The sequence below is a fragment of the Mustela erminea genome, chromosome 17 (genome assembly GCF_009829155.1).
Source record: "Mustela erminea isolate mMusErm1 chromosome 17, mMusErm1.Pri, whole genome shotgun sequence".
Lineage (NCBI taxonomy): Eukaryota > Metazoa > Chordata > Mammalia > Carnivora > Mustelidae > Mustela > Mustela erminea.
In genome coordinates this window covers 56178802-56206126 of record NC_045630.1, presented here as the reverse complement: position 1 = coordinate 56206126, position 27325 = coordinate 56178802, and the positions used below count along the sequence as shown (strand labels likewise).

Here is a 27325-nt window from a genome sequence, read left to right as displayed (position 1 = left end):
TCCCTGCTTGTGCTCTCTCTTGCTATCTCTGTCACTATCTGTTTCTCAAATAAACAAATAACATCTTAATAAAAAAAAAAAAAAAAGAAAGAAAGAAAGAAAGAAAAAAAGACTTTCAGCTGCCCTGAATCTTTCCTACCATCTTTCAAGGCTTAGCTCAGAAAACCCGACTCCTTCCTACCTGTCTCCCAGGTAGAATTGACTGTGTCCCACTAAGAGTGTTAACGGGGACATTGGGAGTGGCTGGAGCAAAAATCCCAGAGGTAGGAGTGCTTTCAGTATGTTCAGGGGAAATGGAGGTTGGTATACCTAGGCTTTTTGATGCAGAATTATGAGAAATATGCCAGGAAAGAGGATTATGTCAGATTGTGAACAGACTTGAATTTCGGGTTACAAGAATCGTGATTTTGTTCCATAGCAACAGAAAACATGGGACAGAGTGCTTGAGAACAGCGTAGGAGTTGAAAAAGAAGCAGAGAAATGGAGAGACCAGTGAAACCACTCATTAGGAGGTTCGGCCATTTGGAATTTAATGTTGAGAATATAGAGATGATTTCACGATAAAACCAGCAGGTCTTAGAAAAACTTACATATTTATTCTCATCACTTACATGCATAAGTGTGGTATTTTTTTGATGACTGAAGAGTTGGAAAACCTACTCTTCGTCACGACAGTGATAATTCAGCGCTCCGTAGGCATGCGCCCAACGGTACTGGGTTCATTCATTTGGAAAACAGCTGTTGAACATCTTCTGCCTGGTCCTGAACTGTGTTCCAGACATGCACAGATGAGCAAGACAGGGTTCCTGCCTTCAAGGAGCTTACAGTTGAACGCGGGAAATAAAATTAGGTGCAAACAGAAATGAGAATAGAGAGGGAAGACAGGATAAGCTGTGCCTCCAGGGAGAAGAGCTTTCTGAGTTTCCGGGTGACAGAGAGATGGGGGAGGGTGTGTTACAGGCATGTTGGGACAGGGTTGTGGAAATCCACATGTGTGGTCACACAGGATTGCGAACGGGTATAAAGAGGTTGTTTTAGATTACGCTGACCCCAGAGAGAACTTCAGGTTCTCTAAGAACGGCTGTCTCTTTACACAACGTTCTGTTTTGCTCCCCAATACGGTTTTGTTACGTTGGACAGTCTTCCCCTGTTGGGGACAAGATTGTGAAAGAAGAGAAAAGGCACAGGAGAGGGGCTGTGATAAGTCAGTGCCAGTTGCCGGGCGGGGGAGGGGGGGAGAACCAGTTTCTTATATGATTAAAAAAATTTCTACTGAAAATTAACACTTTAAAATCTGTCCAATGGAAAGTTAACTCAGAAGGTGAAAAAACTGAGGAATGTCAATATATATAAAATCTCATGTTGATAAATGGGTAATGGTAAATTCAGAGCCATTTCAATAAATGTCAAGTTTGATACAGAACACCTTTGCCTGCAAATAATTTCTCGGGGTGAGGCCGATAGTTACAAATAAACATTGGAACCCTTTAAGTTCTTGATAATTTTTTAGTGACTGTTGGTTTTAGAGAAAGGTGTGTGGGAAGCATTATTTTTTCCACAACATCAAAGACAGGGTTACCTTTCCTCCTTCTTTTTTATGATGTTAAGTACATTCCTTTGCAGGCCTTAGAAATCTCTCTAAATCCAAAATTGAACAAAAAAAGGCCTCCCCTTGTGATTTTTTTGTCAGGCTGATGAAGCTGTATAGAAATGTAAATGAAATATAATATAATAAATGGTCTGTGGAAGCTAGGGCTGCTCTTCTCTCTTAACCCTGGCTCCCTTGTAAAGAATTTTGCAAAATCTCTGATTTTTCTTTGCGTGTACGTCTCCTGTGTAAGGGCATTTAATTAGCCACAAGTTACAACAAAGATTTTGAAAGGAAAATATATCTGTGGTGCCGATGCCTTTATTTTCATTCGGCGAGCGGCTACATTTTAACTCCCTTATCAAGAGCTGCATGAACGACCCAGACGAAATTGGGAACATCTCCACAGTGTTTGACAAATAGATTTTTTGTAAACTGATTTAGCCTTTTCCTTGTTTGCATTTCATTATATAGCAGACTTCATGTCACAAAATCGGTATTCATTCAAAATAGAGAATTTAGAGATAGGACTGTAGCCTGATAAAAAATATTGCACAGGTCAGGCCTATTAAGCATAAAATAATAGCAAGTCAGTGATCCGAGGGGTGGTTCCTCAGCAGGGAAGGGGCGAACATTCCCGAGGTCAGGAGTCAGACTCAGGACTGAAGACGTGGCGGTGGCCACATTTACAAGACAATCTGCTGGGAAAGGAGTGAAGAATGCAGGCATCCGCCTGGATAGACTACAGAAAAGAGACAGGTTTGCCATTTGCATTCAGCCTTATTCTCTGGAGGGGCCAGAGGTGGGAATTTTAGGTTTAGCTGTGTCTTGGTCTGTTCTGAGACTCTTACTCAGGAATTGGGGTTTCCATGGATATAAAAGAGCCTTCGTAGGGAAATCGACTTTGAAAAGAGGGTGAACGCGGTGACTGTGTTTTCGTTTTTCTTCTAAATCCTTTGGTTTGGACCAGTGGGTCTCAAACTTGAGCATGTGTTGAAATCACCTGGAAGATTTGATGAAACAGATCTCTGGGCCCCTGGGGGGTGGGGGTGGAGGGGGCGGTTCCGGGTGGGGCCTGAGAATTTACATGAACAGTTTCCAGGTAATCTTGATGCTTGACTTTGAGAAGCAGCAATGTAGACTCTCCGAGTCAGCCGCAGAGAATCAGACATTAGCATTTCAAAGCACCTACCAGGAAATCCACTGGGCAAGGGGCCTTGGCAGCTCTGTTGCTAAACCTCAAGTAGCTGGTCGGTAAGAACATGGAAGACAGTTTATGTATAGGAATCTTCCTTGCTAAGTGTTATTAAAAAAATAAAGCTATAATTGCATGACATCTTATTCTTGCCTCTTTAGGAATTCCTTTCTATTTCCCACAGCCAGGCAGCTTTTTAGTTCAGTTTAATGAGTCTTTGGAGATCACCTTTTGTGCACTTGTCCTAAGAGCTGGGATTATTTATAAAGATGAACAGGACACAGTTTTATTCTCAAGAAGCTTATAGTCCTCGGAGAATCAGACGACGAGGAGGAAAACGTCAATAGCATTTGGTTAGTGGAGCTGAGAGAAGATGCTGGGGTCTCTGTCCTACAAGAGGCCTCCCTGACCCCCCAGGGTGAACTAAGTATTAAGGGTAAGTAGGATTTTGCTAAGCAGAAGGAACAGGGAAATGGAGAGAAAAGTGAAACACAGGTACGCGTCTTCAGGAGTCTGCCAGCAATTTGAAAGTTCTAGAAGGTTTTACTTATAAATGAGCAGATTTCCCTCCTCTCTTGGATCTGGCATCTGCTTTACCCATTTAGCACTGCCCCCCACCCCAGTTCTCAGTTCCATTTGTGATTATCTGTTAGAGTCCTAATCCATTCATTGTAAAACCTTGCAAACAATGAATAAGAATATAGAGAAGAAAATGAAAAGCAACTAAATCTCATTGTTTATGATACCATAATAATAGTCCATTTAAGCATATCACATCTGTTTTTATTCTGAAGCACAGTGTTAGAATATACTTTTTTTTTTATTAAAGATTTTATTTATTTATTTGACAGAGAGAGATCACAAGTAGGCAGAGAGGCAGAGAGAGAGAGAGGGGGAAGCAGGCTCCCTGCTGAGCAGAAAGCCTGATGCGGGGCTCCTGAGATCATGACCTGAGCTGAAGGCAGAGGCTTTAACCCACTGAGCCACCCAGGTGCCCCTAGAATATACTTTGAAATGATGCTTAACATCTCAGTGATTGACACTGTGTAGGTCCCTTTTTTTCTCCGAAGTGCTTGAATGTCGTAGACTTAATTTTAGTTAAATTTTAAAGAACGCTGGATCCATGAAAATCTGGCTCCTCGGCATGACGTCACATGAGAGCTGAGGCCCAGAATGCTTTTCAGGTGGACTTGAGCCCCTGGAGATAATGCTCAGCTTCACCTTTTTTTCCCCTCTCTTTCTCAACGTGGGTTGCAGAATTTGAAATCACCAGTGGACTTTTTCCCCCAAACACCATGGCTGGGATACTGCCCTCAGAGATTCCCACCCAGTGAGTTTGGGTGAGACTGAGGCTTCTGTCATTTCACAAATTCTCCCTGTAATTCCAGCCCGGAGCTGGATGATCTCATTCTGTGATTACTGTTGGGCTCGATGTTAGCATGGCCTCGGGAACCAAAACCTGATGCTTCATGGGTAGGACTAGAGTAGGTCTAGAAGTCACTTGCATTTAGTGACTGGACGCGTAACGTGGGCCACCCATACTTCTGCAGGTTAGAATAGTTTTTATACACTATATATAAGAGTAATCTTTCCTTATAGCTGCATAATTCACGGGGAGCTTGGGTTTACATGATCTCATTTGTTTATGTTAATACCTGATGAAGGAAGTGCGACAAGTATTTTTTTTCTCCTCTCTTCCTTCTTGTTGATCGTTATTCTTTTTTTTAAACTCTAATTCCAGTATGTTTAATCTATGGTGCTATAGCAGTTTGGTTGCTATTCTTAATGGATGGGAGCACGGAGACAAAACCTTCAGGTACTTGCCCAAGATCACTAAGCCAACAAGCCAAAAAGCCAGGATTGCAACTAGGTGGTCCAGTATCCACATTCATGCTTTTTCTTTTACTTCCTTCATATGATTCAGTCATGATGACATAATGATGCCAGGTCCTGTGCTGAGCAGTTTACCGCTGGTTCTCCTGTCTCAACTTCGGCAGCGTATTGAATGCGCCTGGAGAGATATAAAAAACTCCTGATGCTGGAGATTATAAATTAATTGGCTGAGGTGCAGCCTGAGGATCACACTTTTTCAAAGGTTGAAACCACTGCTCTGTAGACCATTTCATTTAATCCTCTTAACAACCTGTGGTGAGAATCACCACCATGTTAATAAAAAGAGGAGGTCAACCCACCAGCCCAGGAGCCCACCAGGGAAAGCCTGGTAGAAGCCAGACTTGAACCAAGGAACAAACAGTGCCTATAGCTTGTCCAGTCACCATATCTGTCCCTCAGGATTTTCAGGTTTTTCTTTCAGATCTTGAATCAGGAAGAGCTGAGTGAAACCAGTGAACACACGAAGGAAAAAAACAAAACAAAACACTGAATTTAGGATTTTCTAAATGTTCAAGAACCATATTCCTGTCTTTGAATTACCCGTAGCAGTCAGAGGCAGTCATTTATTTGTTTGTTTGTTTATTATTCCTTATTTTGGCTTTTGTTGTTGTAGGATTGATTCATAACACTCAATGCGTTGACACATGAACTTTGAAAAACCTGGTCGGCAGTAAGTGAATAACAAAGTGAATTCTGAACAATCTGTTATAATAGAAGCTCTGTGTTCCTAAGACTGCTGCTAAAGAATTTTAAGGCAAAAAAAAAAAAAAAAAAAAAAAAAAAAATTAGTGATCCTCTAGCCCAGTGTTTCTCACACTTTGGCAAATACCAGAATCTCTTCCAGGGGTTAATAAAAGAGATTGCTGGTTCCAACCTCTAACTTCCAGCCTGTGGGGCCTGAGAATTTGCAATGCTAACCAGCTTTCCAGTTGATGTACATTCTGCTAGTCTGGGACCCACACTTCTACTACTACACTAGCCCAATCACATTCTTCATTGAAGCACCATGAGATGAAATGTTATGGCCAAGGTTACAGATGACTAAGAAGAATCACTGTTTCTTTTCTTTTCTTTTAAGATTTTATTTATTTATTTGACAGCAAGAGAGATCACAAGTAGGCAGAAAGGCAGGCAGAGAGAGATGGGGAAGCAGGTTCCCTGCTGAGCAGAGAGCCCGATGTGGGGCTCGATCCCAGGACCCTGAGATCATGACCTGAGCTGAAAGCAGAGGCTTAACCCACTGAACCACCCAGGCGCCACAGAATCATTGTTTCTTAAGCCTTCTTTCCACCACATGTTACTTCTCTGGGCAAGATTGGGGAACTTGAGTTGTTTTTTTTTTTTTTTTTAAACTCTTACCTTATAAAGCAGCCGCGTATTAATTTGAGGGGATAAATATTTGTGTTAAACTACTGTTTAACTCTTTAGAATCAGCAGATTTCAATGAATGATAGAGTCTAGAAAGGCTACTCATTAAATGCTAGAAACTGCCACTTTGGAATTTTCCTTCTCACGCTCCTTCTCAAGAAGAGATTAGTATAGTGACCCAGAAAATCAAGCTCTTAAGTAAATCATTCAGTTACCCGAGACCAGGCAGGGCTACATGAGGATGTAGATTTATTTATAAATATGATTTTAAATATGATTCAAAACTAGGAAGTATTTGTTCTATAGCCTCTCTTCTGTGGTGGGTTGGGAACAGGGCAGGGTTTTGTCATGACTGTGCAACCCCTTTTTAAGGATAAAACAAACACTGGGGCTCCTGGGTGGCTCAGTCAGTTAGGCGTCCAACTCTTGATTTCTGCTCAGGTCATGATCTCAGGGTCCTTAGATGGAGCCCTGTATCAGGCTCTACACTCAGCAGGGAGTCTGCTTAAGATTCTCTCTCCTGGGGCGCTGGGGTGGCTGAGTGGGTTAAAGCCTCTGCCTTCAGCTCAGATCATGATCCCGGGATGCTGGAATCGAGCCCCACATCAGGCTCTTCACTCAGCAGGGAGCTTGCTTCCCCCTCTCTCTCTGCCTGCCTCTCTGTCTACTTGTGATCTGTCTGTCTGTCGAATAAACAAATAAAATCTTAAAAAAAAAAAAAAATTCTCTCTCTCCTTCTCCCGCTGGTCCTTCCACGGCTCACACACTCTCTCTCCCTCTCAAGTAAATAAATAAATAAAATCTTAAAAAAAAAAAAAAAAAGAGTGAAGCAAATACTAAGAAACACAGTCACCATTTTCTCTTTATCTACAGGGCAAGGGAGGGAGAGGAATTAAAAAATAGTAATACTTCTTTCCTCATGAGTTTAAATATAGTTTCATTTAGTGAGTAGTTGATTCTGAATGACTAAATATATTGGAGCCATTAAAATACTGACTGGCGGAAACTCAATTACAAAAAACCCAAGCAGTGTGAATGTGATGATTTTGGCCAAAATCAGCCATTTCTTGGGCAAATATTTATTGAGTCTAAAATGTCCAGATTACAGTGCTAAGTACTGCATATATTATTAAAAACTATCAAGAAGTTTTCTAAATGGAGAATACACACAGAGCGCACAGCCCAACATACCTTGATACAAGCCAGTTAGAGGATGTCGATAGTGCAAAGCATTATGGGACAGAGGAGGGAGCCACTGATTCAGTCTGGGGACCCCTGGAAAGAGGAGACATTTTCGCTGGCCTCAAAGGATCGGAAGGGTGTTCTGTGTACTCTGTAAATGGTGTTGCTAAGCATTGTAGCTAAGTGACAGCCAAAATTACGAAGAAGGGAATAGTTTCTTTGCAATACCACCTGGTTTATTTATAAGTATGTTAACTTTCTCACTCAGTAAGAGCTCATGAATTAAGTCTGGTAGAAGTAAACAAAATGTTTACATTTACATACTGTACATCTCAAAGTATTGATTGGGATTGAATAATTGAATAGGACTAACTGCTCAATCGGTGGGAATGAAACCAATGGTGGGGCCAAACTGGGAGACTCTGACCACAGAAAGAACCCATTAAAGCTCATACTGTCTCATTTAATCATCTTCGCTAATAGAGAAAACAAAATGTGGCCGTGTTTCCTTCAAGATCTTCCTAGCTGTCATAGAGCCAGGACTAAGACACCTGGCAGTATGCCGTGCATGTTCCTTCTATAGACTTCTGGAAAGACTGGAGAGATGAAATAGAATAATCCTGAAGAGAACATCAATGTTTATAGACCTGTTACATTATATGAGTGGTTATAGTTCCTTTTTATTAATGATGAAATCTTGGAAAATTTCCAGACAAATAGGTTGATTTTAAATTTTAATTTAATTTTAAAAAATGCTGGTGCTACTGTTTTGTTCCTCCTTAGGTGTCTTTGTTCTTTGGCTTAGATATTCTAAACTATAGTTACATTACTTTGAAACTTGGGGAAGAGAAACTAATGAACAGAGGGATATACCAAACCTTTCTGGGAAATCAGTGATGGAGAGGGGACACTGAGACCGCAGGTTCCCTTTTTTGTATTTTACATTCTCATTACTAAGGTATATGTTTATCCTAGGAAATTTACACAGGGCCTGGTACAGATGGTGCTTATAAAATGTGTTTTTTCAGTAAGAAAGGAAGGGATATGGTGTACAATTGGTCAGAGCAGCTTTATTTCACTTTCCTAAAACAAAACTATTTTGGGGAGCAAAAATGTGTACTGGTGAGTGCTTTCTGTATTCCTGTGTGTCTTTTTTAAGAGGATGTCACAAGACTTTTGGGAAACTGCTTAAGATTAGGAGGGCAAGACAAGTGGAATTAAAAAAAAAATAATAAGAAGAAGAAATTTAGGTCCTGACTTTGCAACCTAACAATGGAAATGTCTTTGGACAAGCAAATAAACTATTGGACCTAAGTTTTGTCATCAGTACAATGGAGATAATAATAATGTAGTTTCTAACTGCTCCACAGTGTTGTTTTGAGGAACAAAAGATGCATGTGTGAAACTACATTGTTAATGTTAAATTATAACAAAAAAATACTGGATATTCTAGTTATTAATTATAGTTAAAAATTTTCCTAAACAGCTTGATTTCTCTAGCTGGTTATACTTTAAAAATATAAAGTTCGAAAAATCTTCTTCCTTTGTTAAATTTTACTTCTTTGTGTAGAGTTTCAGTTCATCCAAGGGTGAATTAATCTGTTTCTTTTCTTTTCTCACTGATGAAAATTGGCTTTGATTTATTTAATGTTCTAATTCAAGTGGTAACTGAACTATTAAAAAAAAAAGTGAGATCTTTAATTATGTTATTTGCTTTTCTGTAACACAGAGTTTGATTGGATAAAGCTGCTGACACAAATAGCTGTGTGTTTAGTGACAAACCACAGGTGAGCTAAGACCCCAGGGTTTCAGAGTGACTATTGTCCCCAGGTCCCCTAGTGCATCACCATAATTGTTACTTTATTTTTTATTTTCTTTTTTTCCCCATTCCTGTTATTTTAATCTACCAGGAAAATGAGGAAGGAATTCTTTGTTGCTATATATATATATATATATATATATATATATTTTTTTTTTTTTTTTTTTTTTTTTTTTTTTGGTCTCTCCCTGATGTGATGTGTTCTCATCAGTGTCTCGGTCTTGGAATGAAACCACCAACAAAATATGCAGGACTTGGTTAAAGAATTACAGGCATTAAGAGAGAAAGAGAGTGGCCTAAAGGCAAGACCTTTGTCTTTTTCTGCTGATTAATTAAGTCCCTTCTTCCTCTCCCATAAGAAGAGAAATCCACCTCCTTTCTGAAAGTGTTTCAGTATTCAGTGCCGTTCCATAATGGCACGAAGAAATGGAACTCTGTGGCCATACTTCATGGGAGCTTTGTCAACATTTAAGCAAGGAAACCCCGAATCCTTAATAGAGAAATTTTTATGTTGTATACAAGCGCCATCTTTGAATGCTTTTATAAGAAAAGCATTTATTTTCAGGACATGTCTGGGATATGGTGATTTTCAAAAGCTGTCAGGTTAAATGGGAAAACGTTTTCATGTTAGCCAGGTGAGGGGTATAGATTTAGGTACTGACATGGCAGCATTGTTTTAATAATAAGTATTATTTTTCATTATCTCACACTTAGTCACTATGAATATTTGGAAAACGAAAGTAGGAAGAGGAGGAAGAAAGGGATCTCTCAGAAAACTAACTGGTCTAGAAGGGCTGGAGCAGCTCAGAATGGTGGACCTTGTCCTCTCATTTTTTTCTTCTTTTTTGTCTTTTTCTATTAGCTCCTTCCTTTCCACTGACTTCTTTTATATATAGAAAGATATAAATATATATAGATATACACACACACATAAATATATTTTATATATTTATATAAAATTGTATTTCTTAAAATTCCCTATAGTGCTCTAATAATTGAACCAAATTATAATCTTTACATATGGCAGCAAGACACCGAATATTAACATATGTCGTCACTTCATTCATTCAAGACATCTTCCTGTATTTTTCTGTAACATTGACAGGACTACTTACCGAGGGCCCTTGCTGGCTCTGAGGAACCCCTCAGTTTCACAGATGACAGTGAGGGAGAGGTTAAGGTGGGGAAGGGAGGGGCCACGTCATAAAACCCAGATCCCGAAATGAAATGATCGTCAAACTGTGTTTATGAAAGGACACCTCGGGTGCTTGGGTGGCTCCGTTGGTTAAGCGACTGCCTTCAGCTCAGGTCATGATCCTGGAGTCCCAGAATGGAGTCCCACAGCCCCATATCCGGCTCCCTGCTCAGCAGGGAGTCTGCTTCTCCCTCTGACCGTCTCCTCTGCCATTCTGTCATTCTCTGTCTCTCACATAAATAAATAAAATCTTAAAAAAAGAAAAAAAAAAAGAGTACACCTAATTCCCTGGGGAGAAGAGAGAGCGAATTCCTGTCTGTCAGTTCATCTCTACTTCGTTTTAAATATGTGACTCTTTATCTTTCTAGGCTTTTGGAGAAAGTAACGGACAGTTTGGTATATACTCTTGGGTATTTATCTCTTGGGATCTGATGTCCCTTGTCTCTTCCTTGGGACCTTTGCCCCCAGAGCACTCGTGTCTCTGCTGGAGTACCATGCACTGGTATATTATCAACAACTAGGAGATGAACATGAGTAGCTTGTTACTAAGTAAGCGCTGGGGAGAGGAGACAGGTAATCTTTTCTAATATGAGCTTTTCTACGACCTGAGTGTGAAACTTGGGTTAAGACTCTTAACCACTCTGGGCCTCAGTTTCCTCACCTATAAGGTGGCCAGGTTGGACTCACCATGCCCGTGGCCCTTCCCTGTCCATAATTCCCCGTTGCCCAGACTTTGCCCTGGATTAGTGGCCGTTCAGTGTAACAAGAGCAAAGCCTTGTGAAGAAGTTGAGTTCTTGAGATATCTGATCAAAGTCTCTCCTGGGTGAATGAGCTTGTGCTCGGGATAGTAATAAAATCAACTGCATTATTCACTGAACTGCTGGGGAAGAGGGTTGTGGAAGAAAGCCTTAAAGGAAGAGAAAAGGACCAGGAGCAATGTCTCTGTCCCCTTCTTTTTGGTAAACAGAGGACAATGGAATGGTCTGGAGAGTCAGCGGAATCATCGAACATTTCCAAATCTGTCTTCTTCACACTCATGCATGAACACAGTGGTTGGCTGCATGGGGGACATCTTTCGTCCCTTCTCATTATCCTGAGCCTATATGTGCGTGGCAGTATTCTAGCGAGCAGCCCGTATCCTCTTAGGGCAAACAGGACCACTGTGTTCACGGGGGGCGGGGGGGGGGAATACTTTAACACTTCGTTTCCTTTTCTGCATGAAGCACCTTGAACTCCTTGCCAAAGATGAAGGCCAAATGAACGGATAATGCCATTTCTTTAAATTTTTTTCTTTCATTTAGTAAGATTTAAAAACAGCATGGCTAACATTTATGGGAGGCTCACTGTGTGAACAATGGCAGTAAAGTTTCTTATCCAAACTGGGGTACTCTGGAGAGTGTAAGGAGAGAAACTGTAAATTATTAAGCTAGGACAGCTGGCACAAGTCAGAAGGTCTTGGCCCACTGGGTCAGGTGGTCTGTCCCCACCACCCCCAACTAGGACCAGACCCGGTGCTAAATTACTGTAAATGGAGTGCATCCCCGTAACAGTTTTACAAGATTGTTCTTATTGTTATTCCCACTTAATAGCAAAGGAAACTGAGAGTTAGATCTGTGGCGTGACCCTAGGCCAAAGCCTCATCCTTTGTAATTGGAACAGGAGCCCAAGGTTGACTGCAGAGCTGCCTGTGAGACCTTCCCAGGGACGGACACCTTCCACCATCTCCTGACTTCGGCCAGGCATGACAGACAAGCACCCCTCATTAATTTGCCTTGCTTGGGGAGAGCAGATTTTTATCAAATGTGCTCATTTATAAGAAAGAAGCTTAGAAGAGTGTGTCAGACAGTTCTAACATTAAAAAAAAAAAAAAGTAATTGCTCTAAGCCTGTTTATATGGACACCAGATGCTGCAGGGCTCACTTAACAGCACCCCCCCCACCCTGCCCAGTGGTCCTTTGAAAATTTGGATGAAAGGGTTAAAGGGAACAATAGGAAAAGAGAACTTTCAAATAGAGTCCAAGAGTCCTCTAACTTAGGAAAAAACATACTTTGTGTGTTTTGATGTTTCTTGGCCCGATGCATTTTTAACTTTGAATAGATGTTGAATGGGGTGTTTAAGATGGACAATTTGATCATTTTGCTAGTATCAAAGCAAGTGTTGCTTATTCTAAAATCTGTCATATTTGTTCCACTTCCCCCTCCCTCTCTGTCTCCACTACTCTCCCCTACCCCTCCCCCTTCCTCTCAGAGTTAAGCTACCCTTTATTTTGGACAACACTATCACACACATGATTGAGTCAACAATTTATGGCTTTTAAAAATAGGGATTTTGTCCTCTCTTAGGTTTATTGTTTATCATAATCATCTTTCAAGTGAAAAGGCTAATTTACTCTTTCTATAGGAATATTTTAAGCTTGATTATCATAATATTACAGCTGCCTGAAAAGGTCTAAAACGGGACATTGACCTTGAATGTTTTCTGCATTTAGCTCATGGTGCTTAACATTCAGGAAAGAATATAACTGCAACTCACTTATTAACGTATAATCTCAAAATGTTAACTATTGCTCTGTAAATATATGCCACACAGGTTATAGGAAGCTCATAGGATACTAGAAAATGCATCTAGTAATTCACCAGGGTACCTATGTTGGAAATACAGTGTAACTCAAGTTGCTTTTCCCATTGGAGCTACTATAGTTTATAACTTAATCTTGCCTGATATTTTACCATGTATCTTATTAGCTTGATGAAATGAAAGTGAAATAATCCTAAATTAATTAAACAGAAACCGAATTGTCTCTGTTACCTTCTCTGTCTTCCTTTGATTCCCACTCTCCCCACCCCCACTGTCACAAACCCTGAGAAAAGAGGTTTTGGTGTGTTATAGAGGTGAGGTAATTGCTCCCCAGAGAATGGGCTTTTTACATGGACTTGGTAATTTGGGACTGGGATGGATTTATAGGACAAGAGGTTTGTCAAAAGGCGAGGTTTTTATTAGTGCTTCTGTGGAAGTGATCACTTTCAGTCGAAATGATTGCTTCTTGCCAATCGAGACAATAATTTAAATATCAAAGCCTGTGCCCTAGAAATGAAAGGCAGCAGAAGATGAGGTATGATGAATTGATGGAGATTTGGTGGCGATAGAGAGGAAAGTAGTCATACTGAGTCTGAAAGTAGTCGTCACGTTCCCACTGGGAAAGGTGTGTTCTTAAGCAGGTTTAAAGCATAAAAGCAATCCCAATGCACAGATGAGGAAAAGAGGGGTAGGTACATGAGGTGACCTGCTCGGGGCCACCCAGGTCATCAGAGGATGCAGAAGGGATCCTGGTGTCTAAGCCTCCGGTTTGCCCAGCAGGATTCTTTTTTGCAGGGATGTTCGTCTGTGGCTTTTCTTTTAGAGTTAAAGATAATAGTTTATAATAGTCTTGACTTGCTTTTTGCATTATGGCACATTATACTATACACAAGCTATCAAAGACAGCAGGGAAGATGGTTCAAAGAGTTAAAGAGCTTTTTTAAGGGTTTCTGGTCTTGAGGAAAGATCCACAAAGGTAGGTTAGAAAGCAATCGGAAAATCTAAATTTGTTATGCCTTGTTGAGTTTTAAATATTTAACAAATGACAGATGTGCAATATAAAATAAAATTTGCTTCAAAAATAGTGTGACAACTAGAAGCATTTTAAGACAGATTAGTCCTGTTAATTTTCACAAAAGGAAGATGGGAACTAAAAGTAGCTGTTAATATGCAATAATGGCAAGATGAAACATTTCTCATCATCTCTTAGCAGCATAAGAATTCACTGTTCGAATGTTTTAGGAAAGGATTCTGACTAAAATACAGTAAAATTTCCAGTACAGTAAACAGGAAGCTACGTGTTGTTTGCACTTGAGTTTTGCTTGTTGCCATTCCGTTCTTTCAAATGGAAATGAAGTATATTTTCTGCTGGTGTCTGTGCAGGAGTTAGGGCCTGAGGATGAAGTTGTGTGGGTATTTGTGACTGCATTGTTTAAGGAAAAAGAGATTGAAACTATGCATGGGCCCACAGCCTGGTGCATAATAGATGGATATTAACTAATTGATTAATATTCCATGTGAAATAGTCCTAAGAGGTTCTTTCATTTAGTCCCATTTTTTTTCCTGCTTTGGGTAGACTCCTTGTGGTAAGATTGTGAAGTGTATTGACTGATTAGCAATATGTGTTTAGTCGAGGCTGTTTAATTTGTTTGTTTCATTTTTTCCCCAGTATCCTTTGTTGTTGAGATTCTAAAAGATGTATGCTCAGTATTGCTCATGATGTGTGTATTTCCCGTGATTATCCACTGTTTCCTCCTTCAAGGTGAGAAAACTGTGGCTAGGGAAGATTCTGGAGCTGACTAAGCTGCGTGTTTATGAAATATTCTGGAAGCTGTCTTGCAGGTTTAGTGCAGTAGATGTTATTTTAAATTTCAAATTGGTTAAACTGGATTCAAGACAGTCCGTGTAATCTTAGGTCCTTGACTTGCAAAGGTGACACTCTGATCTCAAAGGGAACATACAGATCCGTGTATGTATATACACTGGTTTATTTCTGGTCGTTCAGAAAGCAGCTAGCTCAGTGGACACTGTACCTTGCACTGATGAAATATGGTTAGTGAGAGATCAGTGGGGACGATGCGCTGTCTGTTTGTACTTGTGTCTCTGTGAACACAGAAGAGACTGACACACGGAAGAGTCTAAACATGTCAAAAATATATACCAATGAGATCCAGTGGTTCCTAATGGGGCAAATCAGTACCCAAAAGGAAGTAAGAAAATTCTGGGAAGTAAACGATGACTCCTATGAAATGTGGTGATTTAAGGTCCATCGGTAAATAATTGACTACAAATCTTGTCTTTAAAAGGCCATTTCAAAGGAGTAATAAACAGGTTCTGTCACAGCATGATAATGCAAAGAAACTGAATACAGTGCGGGATTCTGCACAGGTGCAAAATTTGAATGTATTGAGTGCTTTAAGGTGGGTCGAGTACATAAAATTATTATTTTTTTAAGTGTCTTTAGAAAAAAATTAAAAAGGAACTCTGTTTTGGGGACGTTGTTTAAAAATGTATACAAGTGGATCTATTAATTACCCTGGGAATTTTAGTGTTCAGAAATGTAGATCATAATCTTTGAACTAAAGATGTTTTCTTTCATTCTGATGCTGTATTAGCTTCCATATTTCTTTAATTCTATTTTGGAAAAATCATGTTTCTATTCCAAATACCTCTTTATTTATTATTTTTAATTATAAAATGATTACATGTCTCACTTTAGGTTGAATAGACAATCCTTTTTTTTGGGAGATGGTGTCTGTAGAATGCTTGGATTTTCTTCTACATCTCAAAGCTCTTTTAATTCACTGCTCACAACCAAATTTACATCTTAATTGCAGAGTTCACATTTAACAATATAGACAGCATAATGCTACTGGTAATTAAGCTTTTACTACCTGCTTTTATACACTATTCTCAGGCACAGTTTTTGCTATGTGAGTTCTCATCTAAAAACTTGCAAGAATTTAGACCACAAATAAAAGGAATCAGACCCATATCTTAGATATGGTCAAATACATGGCAGGAAAATTGCTTTCTTCTATGGGGGGACAAATCAGGTCTGTCATTTTTACATTCTGAATTTTAATGTGGCTGCTCTATTTTAGTGTTTTTGCTTTTTTAAAGACCTAGAAAATCTGAAAGGGTTGAGAGAGAGTTGAGTTCTGATTTAGTGACTTCAACACACACTGAATATCTGAACTAATTTATTTTGATCTCAAAGATTATACTATTTATATCGTGGAACACTTTAGATGCAAAAGGTTGGTACCAGTAGAGCTGAATTACATCAAATTTGTGGGTCTTCTACTGTCCATAAGGGAGTAGTTTGCCATCAATAGCTAGCATCTATTCCAATATATTTGCTAGTATAAAAGAGCCTGTAGTTCCAAGTAGGACCTAAGAAAACTCTTTGTTATATGAAAACTAAGAACACATTCTACATTATTGAAGGGAAAATAACCTTCTCTTCTTACATCCTTAAAAAAAAAATTGGTTTTGATTGAGAATTCTTAGTTTGCCTAAATTGTTATCTCTTTGAAACTATTCCTTATAATGGCCAGACTGTGTGATGATTTACAAAATGTTTCTGCGTTGATTTTTTTTTTTTTAAAGCATTCAGGGTGTGTTATGTATAGAAACAAATATGTACACTGCATTTCATTTGGAAACTGATGTATTGGATAAAATCATATACATTTGTATTTGCCTTCCAGTTTGGAAGCTTGTATTGAAATAAGTATGTGATTAAGAACACTTAGTGCACGGTGTAGTAATGCTCTCCAGGCCGAGGGGAGGTGGGGGGGGGTGGAGAGGAAACGCAGTCTGTATTTTGTCAAAATGCACTGAGATGGATTTAATGTACTATTTCCCCTACAGCCCTCAGACCCCCACCCCTGTAACTGGAGAAGCCAATTTGTCCTAGAGTTGTTTACCTTTGCTTTGAAAAAGCTATGCCTTGTGTATCTGTATGGAGAGAGACCGCACGTAAAGAAATGTTTACACACATAATTTGCATCGGCATCCTCTCAGTTTGGACGGAAGCACTGTTTCCTCTTCTGTAGTTGTGCAAAACTGCATTCCACCTCCGGGAGGACCCTCCCTGGGGCTCCCACGCCCGAACAATTTAGAAGACGGTCTTTGATTTTTTCCAATGCCCAGTATGGAGCAGGGAACCAGGAAAAGACGCGATTACGAATAAACGCGGGGGAGGGAAGTGGGCCACTGCCGAAGCAGCCGCCCCCGGGGGGTGTGAAACACAGACCCGGGCAGGACAAACTTATGCATTCTCTACCTTCCGCAGAATCCTCTCCCAAAGGCACCGAGAGTGTGCGTGGGTTCTTCTTCTCCAGGCAAAATGGGGCTCGGGTTGGACGCCCGAGACAAATCCCTCCAGTGCCTAGAGAGTTAAGTTAGTTGGGTTTCTTGTGTAGCTTCCCAGAACGAGGGAGAAAGACAGACCGAGAAGCGAACGCACGGTGCCTCCCGGGAGCCTCTCGATCGCCGCTGCGGGTCCCCGCGCCCTGTCCCCGGCCGCTGGCGGAGCCCAGTCCCCGCGGCTCCCCGCGCCCTGCCTACCTGCCCGGCCGCGCTCGCCGCCCGCAGCCTCCCGTCGCCTCCCTCCTGATTGGGCAGACGCCCCCCAATCGGCTGCGCGGCTGGGCCGGTGGGACTGCATATGTAAAGCCCTACTTCATATTAATAAGCTCCAATCGGGGCTTTAAGTCCTTGATTAGGAGAGTGTGAGAGCTTTGGTCCCAACTGGCTGTGCCTATAGGCTTGTCACTAGGAGAACATTTGTGTTAATTGCACTGTGCTCTGTCAAGGAAACTTTGATTTATAGCTGGGGAGCACGAATAATGGTTGCCGGTCGCACATGGATTCGGTAGAACTTTGCCTGCCTGAATCTTTTTCCCTGCACTACGAGGAAGAGTAGGTACCTTTTTCTTTCCTTTTTAAAACTCGCCGTGGGGGTGCGTGTGCGGGGGTGGGCACAGTGTATCTTTGCACACGGATTCAGGTAATGCCCTGGGTACGATGTGTGCACGAGGGCTTGTTTGTGTCTGTCTTGTGCCTTTTGTGTTGAGGGTGATCTCCTAATTCAGTAAGTCGAGAATTGTTCTCTGACTACAATGTTACCTTTGAGGCAAAGCTCAGTGACTGTCAGTAAAACAGCTGTGTGACAGTCACTTCTTATTCAGGTGCTAAGAATAGGCACTTGGCACAAATGCTTAGTGAACTGTTAAAATGCATCTTTTACTAGGACCCATTTTCCCAAGGAAAGATGTTTTAAAATACAATATTCAAAATGATTTATACTATTGAGTGCCTCTTATGTATTTGCAGTTTGACAGATATTTTCAGCTCCCTGTCATTTCTTACCGCGCAGAGTTAGAGGCAAAATTGCACATTTACTAATTCTCCTTCAGAGAACAATTTAAAAACTAGCCCTGTGCCATTCAGGGCTAGAATAATGTTATTTGCATGGTTAGCGTTAAGTCAGCACTTAACTGACAAATCAGTCCATTAAGTAACATGAGATTTTCACACATTATAAATATTTAAGGGGAGGAAAAAAAAAAAACTAAAGAAGAAACAGTAGTGACTTTTAAAATTTCCCCTTGAACAGACAACATTGAGATTGTGGATTTGTGTCATGGATCACGTCCAGAAAATAGGGAAAAGTACTTTTGTTCTTAGGTGCAGTTTAATTCGGATTCATGAATATCTTTATGCACATGGATTTGTGCGTCTATGTGTGTATATATCTTTATGCACATGGATTTGTGCGTGTATGTGTGTATATATTGGTATCTATATCTTTGGAACATTAAAGGTGGGGAAGAAGTGGATGGGGCAAGACAAGTCAATTAGGCATTCTTGTGTAGATGAGTAAGTCATAAACTTAATTTCAGCCCACTGTTAAGATAACATATTCGTCTACCCTGAGACCTGTCCCTGGATCATCTCTCTGTTGAGTCGGTTATACCGCTCTGCTTCCACATTACAGTAATACCAACTGTTATAATTCTGAAAAGAGTGCTCTTGGCACACATCTCTCTACAGATTGTGAAGAAAATCTGAAACTCTCGACGAGGAGGCAGTGCATTATAGGTAGATGTCCACTAGCTGTCCTTTGTGACTGCGTATTGCATTGCTTTGTAATTAAGTAAGAGATGAAAAGTGACTCGCACTGTCAGTGGCTGCTCGTGTGTGTAGGGGTGCGAGTGTGTGTGGACCTGTCTCCGCACGCTTGCACGTGCCCCCACACACACGCTCTCTCACACTCACATACACACTCGCGCAAGGGCTATTCTCCAAGAGATGGGCGTAGAAGGGACCGAAAGCTGGCAAGGTTGCATCCGGTTCGACAGACTCACGGCCAGAAACAACCTTAAATTGTGTGAAAATAAAAATGAGAAATAAACAAAGGTAGGACTGCCCACTCAAGTGGGGCTTGAAGGTTAGTGCACCAGGGGTCGTAGAACTGGAGGGTGTAAATGTCTTCCTGTCAGGGAGAAGGCTTTATCCACGCTCACCCAGATTCTGAACTTTCTTCGGTAAATAAATAAAACAAACTTTAAAAATCCCCCAGAGGCTTCTTTTTAAAGTAGTTTTCTTGAATTTAACTTCTTATAGCTAATTTGAATAATTAGTTTAGATAAGCCTCTTAAAGCAGATGCATTTAAATGAAATCAGGGCACATGTCCTTTTGGCTTTGGCGCAAGATTCAAACTAGCTTTCTTTTTGGCTCAATTAAAAGTCATCTTTAAAAAAATACAGATTTATTGTCTGGATGCAGTTCTGATGGTTACGTGGTTCACTGGACAGACAGAAAGATCTAATGCTAAGCAACGCATCTGCCTCTCTGTCTCAATTAATAAACCACAGAATTTATACATGCTATTAATATTCATAGTAATTGTACTGGGTTAAACCCTATCACGTGTGTGTATACATAGAAATGAAACCAGAGTTATGCAGTTTCAGAGGAAAATATTAGCCAATTTCTGTTTTGGAGGCTGTTAAAAAGATGCGTACAATTTATTGACCACCATTAGGAGAGCCTAAAATGTTAACCTATAACTATGTGTTTTTTTTTATTTTAGGAAATGTGCCAGCACATTAAAGGACATAATACTTGAGAGCTTGCTTCACATTTAATAGCAGTAATAACTGATAGCATAAATAGATGAAAATAATATATCTGCTCATTTTGACATATGTGTCCGTCTAATCATTCTAAATGACTGTGCTCATCACATGAATCCCTTTCAACCTCTGATTAAAATGTAACATTGACTACAGGATTATAGAGCGGACTTAATTTTACTGACTGTTTTAACAGTTGTCACAGCTGTTGGAAGAAGGAAAGGCAATTGAAACACTCCAAAACAGGCAAGGCGAGGAGGGAACAGTTTAGTAAATTCAGCCTGATCATTGAAATCCCAACATTGCAAATGAAACAGATTTGTGTTTTAAAATTCCTCTTTGGAGCTATGCAAGTTTTATTTTGTACGGTCCACTCTTTCTGTGTCTCGGTTTGTTGTTGTTGTTGTTTTTTCCCTCGGCCTCGTGTCTCCTTACTAACAGCAAAATGTAAATTGAAACACAACTATCCAAAAGTAATACTGTAATGTCAAAATGTATGAGATGAAAATAGGCAGGAAGAAGAGATTTGTACAGTAACCACAACAGCAGCAAGCCTAACTCTGAGCGGATACATTTTTTTTTTTTTTAGAAAAAGGAGCTTGCCTAAATCACTTTAGATGTGATATTATTTGAAAACTATGTACAGACACTTTAAGTTTATTTTTCTAAGAAAGAACACCTAAACTCCAGACTTAGAGCTCATATTACTTTTCCTCCTGTTTCTTCTCTGTAAATCTGTTGAAAACACCTGCAGCCTTAAAGGTAGGTGGTGTAGGTGGGGTTTTCAGATGATTTCTTTGTAAATTGCTGGAAGTGACAACTAATGCACTTGAGGGGTGAGTGTTCTTGAGCGGCAGAATCTTGTAACCTTGCCCATCCCTGCACTAAAGTGAACAGATTAATTCTATTTTTCTGAAAATTTCATAGCCATTGTACATATCCCAAACTATAGATAGTCAAGATTGCCAGACAGTGTGTATTACGTAACATGTGATTTTCTCCTTCGAGTAAGCAAAAATAAGTGTTCCTGAGTTAATGGAATAAATGTGGGATAGGAGTGGTGCGTAAATGATGGGCACCCCATGTTTCACCAGCCCTTTGTGTCAGTAGATTTATGGATTACCTTATAAACATTTGGTGGTTAAGTTTAGAAATCCTCCTTTTGACAGAAAGGGCTGGAAAACAGCTTTCCCTTTCCTGAGTAGAGGCAAGGGTGATGGTGTTGGCTGGTTCTTATGGTGATGGTTTCTCATCTTAATGTGTTTATGGCACTGCTGCTTTATTTACTGAGCCTTGTGTGTTGCAGCGGTAATTAACCCATGTTATTAGCAAAGCCCTTGTGGATATCCATTAATTCTCTTGCATGGATGATCATTTTTCCAGTGTTTTCCCCCCAATAAGGTATCATTGTTCTTCCTTTTTTTTTTTTTGAATTCTAAATTGATGGCCTTTGATATATTTCTTTGATTTAATCTGACCTGTAATATATATTGATCATCTTATTAAAAAGGGTATTGTAATTCTGTTTTTAAAAATGCTCATAGAAGCTGGAGAAAAGATTTTTTTTCCCCCCTTTGGTTTTCTTTTCAAAGTCAAAAAGAAAATAAATTAAGGTTTAAAAAGGAAATAATATTGGAAATCAGGTTTAACTCCAGGTTTTCCAGGTTTTAGAATTTATGATAATTTGGGTCTTTGAGGTCTTTGAATCAGATTTTTACTTAGTTAATAACACTTTAGGCATTTTTTATAAAATATCGAGCCAGCAGAAAAATACTTGTGCTTCCTGTGCTGAGAAAAGATAAGGACCATCTCATTAGCTGGGCCATACTTTTGCAATTAATTTTAGATATATGGTGCTATTCATCAAAGAGGGCAGGTAACTTCTCTATGAGTCTATTTAACAATACTTTCACAATACCTTACTCCAGGAAGATCTACAGACAAAGAAGAGACCTTTCTTTTGGGAGGTAGGCATAATGCCCGGTCTCAAGTCCGTATCACTTGTGAAAAATTCCTCAACATTTGTTTTAGCCTAGTGACTAAAAAAAAAAAAAAAAATTTCTTTGTTTTACTTTTAAAGTGCTGTACAGCACGGAAGGTTTGGCTTCTAGGATTTCATAAAAAAGATTCAGATCTGTGTCCATGTTTGGTACTTGGTCAGACAAGTGGCAATTAATGGCAATGATTTCTGTGAAACCAGTTAATATCAAATAAACTTTTTAGAGCCACCTCTGAAGCATTTGGAAATAGAGAAGAGCATCGGAGGTATTTCAATAGGACTTTCAAGTCATTGCAGTAGCTAAGCTTGGCTTGGAATTTTGCTTCATAGCAAAGTCATGGAAGAGAGAAACAATACAACGTTGATCTGTTCTAAGTGCATATGAGCTCTGGCCCTCGCCAGCTCTCTGGAGAAAATCTTTGATTACACTGGCCCAGTTTGTTCAGTTTTTATCTCTTTTACATCCACGGGCCTTGTATTAAATTGTCATTGTCCCAAAGCACATGAGATAGAAATGAATTGCAGTTTGCGACGTTCTCTGACAGTGAAATATTTAGGTTCTCTTTCTCCAATCATACTTATGTGTGTATTTGATAGTGCAGGGGGGACACCAGGCGTCTCTGCCGCTTCTCTTCTCCTCAGTGCATTTCGTATGCTTTGCTGTTGATGATTTTCACCGCCATGTGTATATGGATATGCATGGTCTGGACTATTACACATACGTCAGGACACACATCGTACTTTAAAATCCAGAGCAGTCCGTAGAATACACACACGTGTGTGTTTGCGTGTATAGATGCACGTGAAATATGTACCTCCCTGGGAAGAGGTAGGCTGCTAACAGTGCTCATTACGTTTATATAATAAAGGGAATCTCAGGTATTTTTCAGATCGATTAGTTGCCAGTTCAATGTGCCAGGCATGATTTTAACCTGAAATTCGTGTTTCAGGTATTTGCCACGTCTGATTTTCAACTGAATGGGTTTAACTATACAGAAAGACAGGTTAACAGGTAACCTGAGAACTCGATTTGTTTCTGATTTTATGAATTTTTAACTGCTATCCTTCCTAAATTCAAAAGCTGGTAATCATAAATGATTTGTAAAATAGGAAATAAGCTACTAATATTAAATGCATCATTTAATGGTTTGGGCCCAAGTCCAAGATACAGTTTTGAATCAGCTCTTGGCTACATTCTTTTTTTTTTTTTAATTCAAGGGCCTGACAAATATATCTGAATGTAAACACGATAGCTCTCAGAGAAATGCATCAATAGGAATTTTATTTATCTATATTACATAAGTATGTCATTTCCTCACTTTTTTTTCCTTTTTTCCCCTGAAAGCAAATATAGAAGGCTAGTAAGTGTTCTGTTTCTCTAAAGTACATCACAGATTTCGGAATTTTTGAATTTTACTCGAAGGGGTAAGTTTAGAGATCTGTGATTTTGCTTAGTAAATCTGAATGAGTGTTGAGAAAGAACACTGAGCCAGCTGCTCTTTGTGCTGTACTTCTTATTCTTATTTATATTCTGGTTTAAATTCCTGGATTCATTTCCTATCTTTACTTGTATGTATAGCACTTAAACAAATTTGATGTTTCTTTCTCTCTTCTTTTACATCCTACTGTTTCTTTCTGCCAGTGCATCACATCAGAGCTAGCTTCTTTATTATTTGAGGGTGATAAGTGACAGCCTTTGCCTTTTGAAGGATTTACCTGGCATCTCATTCTTGTCTCAAGTTCATTTCAGACTTCTGTTTTCCAAGATCTAGGAAACCTCAGCTACTAAAAATAATTTCCATTCAGAGTTTTTTAGCAAACACATCTTTCCTCTCTACTTTTTTCTTGACAGAAGTGCCAGGTGTTTCTTTTTCTCTGATTTGGACACTCTTTCTCATTATTTTCCGAATGTATTTTCTAGTCAGTTATACAAAACCATAAAATTGAAAGGATTTAGATTTTGCGGTAGTGGTGGTGTGCGTGCGTGTACGTGTTCGTAGGCACATGTGTGCCCATGCATGTATCAGTCCCCTTTTTATTGAAAGAAATTTTTTGAATGTTTGGAGGAAACTTGCTTTTTGTGATTTGATTATGCTTTTGATTTCTTCAGGTGCCATGCCATCTCAGTTTATGGCAACAAATGTATATTTGGAAGAGAACTCACTAAGGCAAAGCATTCAAAGAAAAGGTGCAGTTTTAAATAAAATGACTTCTCACTGGTCCATCGGAGTGCACTTCAGTATACTGGCATGGACCTGTGTGTGCCTTTGAATAGAGATAAGCAATACCCAGCCCTGGCCGTCAGAAATGCAACCTATGGCTGTAGCTTTGGCACTTAAAATCTCTTTACTGCTTCAAGTGTGAAACTCATGGAGAGCCTACCTAAGATTAGATTACGTTGTTTAAAAAAAAAAAAATGAACTTCAAAGTAAATTTATGTTTAATTTTAAAAGGCAGTCTTTGTCCTATACGTTCTTCTGTGCTTTCTCATACTGCTGAGAGTGACACAGAATTGCATATATACTTTTCATCATTTTGATTGGAAGTACACATTATGTGTAATATGCCTTGGCAGTACTTACCTAGCCAAAGAAAACAAATTAATACTAGGCATACTGAAGGCTGTCAGGCATATCACAGATGTGTCAATTTAACTTTGCTTCATCATACACCTTCTCCACAAACAATTGGTTAAGATGGTACTAAATAAAAGGGAAGCTACCGATAAATTCTCCTATCATATCAGAGATTGATGGCTAGTAGAAGTGTATTGAAAACCAGCCTGCTTGCCTACTTCTCTTTAAAACTCTGTGGGAATACAGACAGCACAGACAATAATGAGTTTTGTACCAGAAAAAAAAAAAAAAAAAAAAAAAACAAGAGTGGGGGAGGATAACTTAAACGTGGTCAAATCTTTCTACTCTCTTGGAAGTAACAAAGGGATTTATTGTTTTAAAAGTCTCTGAAGTGGTGAACCTCCGTTGCTCCTGAGTGTGAAGTAAATAAAGACTTTAAGAAGTGGAGAATCGGAAGGAGCATGGGCAATCCATCTTTAACAAGGGACATCTCTTTTTGTTGCACTTTGCATACATTTTCTGAGGAAGATAAAAGTCTTGGGCGTTCTTTTCGTATGGCTTATTCAAAATGCAAAAAGAAAAATGAAATTTGAAAAAGAACTTGTGCACAGAAAATAGGCAGATGCATGGTAACTTTTTTTCCCTTCCATGGTCAGGATGGTTCCCTCGCACATGAAAAACTGAATTTTTCATCGATCCTAGGAAGATTTTGCTTATTTATAATGGCTTTTGAGAATTTAAACAAAAGGCACGTTAAATAAATGCTCACTTTTAATGCTTACAATGTGAACTGAAATGTTTTAAAAGGTATTCTTTTCAAGGCAGTTATTATATTTACATTTTATAGTTGTAAGAATTTATTTTACTTTGAAAAGTGTCTAAAATCATATCCATAGTTAGCAAAAATAACAAGTAATATGAAAAATTATAGAGACCAAGGTACTTGTCTAGAGAAAAGTATTCAGATATGAGGCTCTTTAATCAATTGCCCTTTGCCCTCCGTAATTCCAAATTATCACAGAACTTGAACTTCTCCAAAAATGTAAGCTGGCTGCGTTAAATTAGCTTCATTTTCCCATAAATGAAGGAATCCTCTGACAATGCTTTGTTCAGCATCACTAATCTATTAAAACAGATCAGATATTTTAAGGAGGAATATTATGTTTGCAACCCATTGTTCATGACCCAGGAAAGGGAAAGGTACATATGGTTGATGAGACTCGTGTCTTTTTTTTCTATGAGGAAGTAACTGTATACAGTTGGTGCTGGGTCCAGTAGATGACAGAAGCATCCCTTTATCCGTAGACTTACATGAGACCTGCCTCATCAGTCGTGGGATCATAGTGTCCCAGCTGGAAAAGCAACCATCAGCTGAATTGTACTGAACTCCACACTTGGCTTATACCTCGCACTGCTCTACACATCTAAGGAGAGACCCGTTCTGGTCTTGGAGTCTAGACAGAATCAGGAGTTGGGCTCAGGTGGGAGCATGTAGCCGCCTTTTTCTGTCTTCTCCTAGCCATTCAGCACAAGGAGGTGAGGAACAAATGGCTAATTTATGCATAGGAGCCCAAGCAGAGATTCTTTCCCAGGGTCAGAAATTTATGATTCAGTTGTTCAAGTACATTTTAGATTTCTCTTATGTTCTATAAATGTCATTGTTGTCTTTCATGCTCCAAAGACCTTCCCATCAATGATTAGGTGTGTCTCTCAATTCGTGTGAACCATGAACTGGTCTAAGCATTTTTTAATAGATAGAAATGGAGAGCAGATCACTTGCTCAGGTTGGCCTGGGTGATGATGATTCGTTCCTCATACCTTTATATGGAACTGTTCAGTTGGTTAAGTCTGAAGTATGAGAAAAATATAAAGAGGTTATACACTCAAATTGTATTTTTTTTATTTTTTTTTTATTTCCTTATAGTGAACAAAACTTTAATGTCTAGAGCATTTATGAGGGTTGTAATGATTGGAAAATCTGTCCTGAGAATGTGGTCACCATATGTGACAGCCTTGCTTTCTATCTTGTCTTCAGTTTATGGGGTAAGTTCGGTGATATTGTCTATTGTCTTACTTTGCTTATGTAATGAACCTCTCTTCGTCCACACTGAGATAATCTGAGAGGTGGGAAAAATCCCTGCACTGCTCTAAGAAACTTCCCTCAACCCCCTCCATGGCAGCGATACTTTCTTTGAAAATGTCTGTTTCTATTCATCTGTTTTGCTAAGGGATCATTTACTTTGATTAAAGGTAAGTACGTGAGATTCATCCGTATTTGCATACACAGTATATTCTAACCCCCTCTTGAATTCCAAAGGGCTTGCCTTCAACTTTTCATATTTGTTTTCCTTTGTTTCTGTTTGTTGTCCATTCTAGTTGAGCGCTTTTATGGTGTTTTCTTGATTGTTGTCAGTTTGGGGTACTCACTGCTGACATTTTTGTTAAGTTAATGTCCCAGCACAAAAATCCGTGGCAGCCTGGAGTCTGGCTACAGGGCGTGGAGGATACAACTTCTGTATGATTGTGTGTAAATACAGTTAGTTAGTTGGGGGTTTATCAGATAGCTTGGCAGAAAGAGAGAGGAGCAGTACAAACTGTTTTCAGTAACTGTGCTGTTCATACACCTGATAAGATTGAGAGAGCTTTTCGAAATGCTGATAGGCTTTGAATAAGAAAAGAATAATCACTCTGCTACTGGCACCAGCTTATCGGGAATGAAGTAAAATGCCAACACTTTTACATTAGCAAAAGTAAATGTTTTAGACACTCTGTGCCTTTTTTC

The 27325-nt window shown here is 39.4% G+C and overlaps 1 protein-coding gene across 16 annotated transcripts in view; it reads left to right on the top strand.

The window, feature by feature from the left end:
* The window catches only part of ESRRG (estrogen related receptor gamma), a 624049-nt gene that overhangs the window by 374980 nt on the left and 221744 nt on the right, over positions 1-27325 (top strand). The window contains exon 1 of one of the 16 annotated variants that reach the window (XM_032317727.1): positions 17535-17748. The exons of 14 other annotated variants lie outside the window; for them this stretch is intronic. In XM_032317727.1, the coding sequence (XP_032173618.1) occupies positions 17693-17748 (56 nt within the window). In that variant the 5' untranslated portion in view covers positions 17535-17692. Of the gene's footprint in view, positions 1-17534; positions 17753-27325 lie in introns of those variants that run through there. One more of the 16 variants, XM_032317741.1, reaches the window with a different exon arrangement.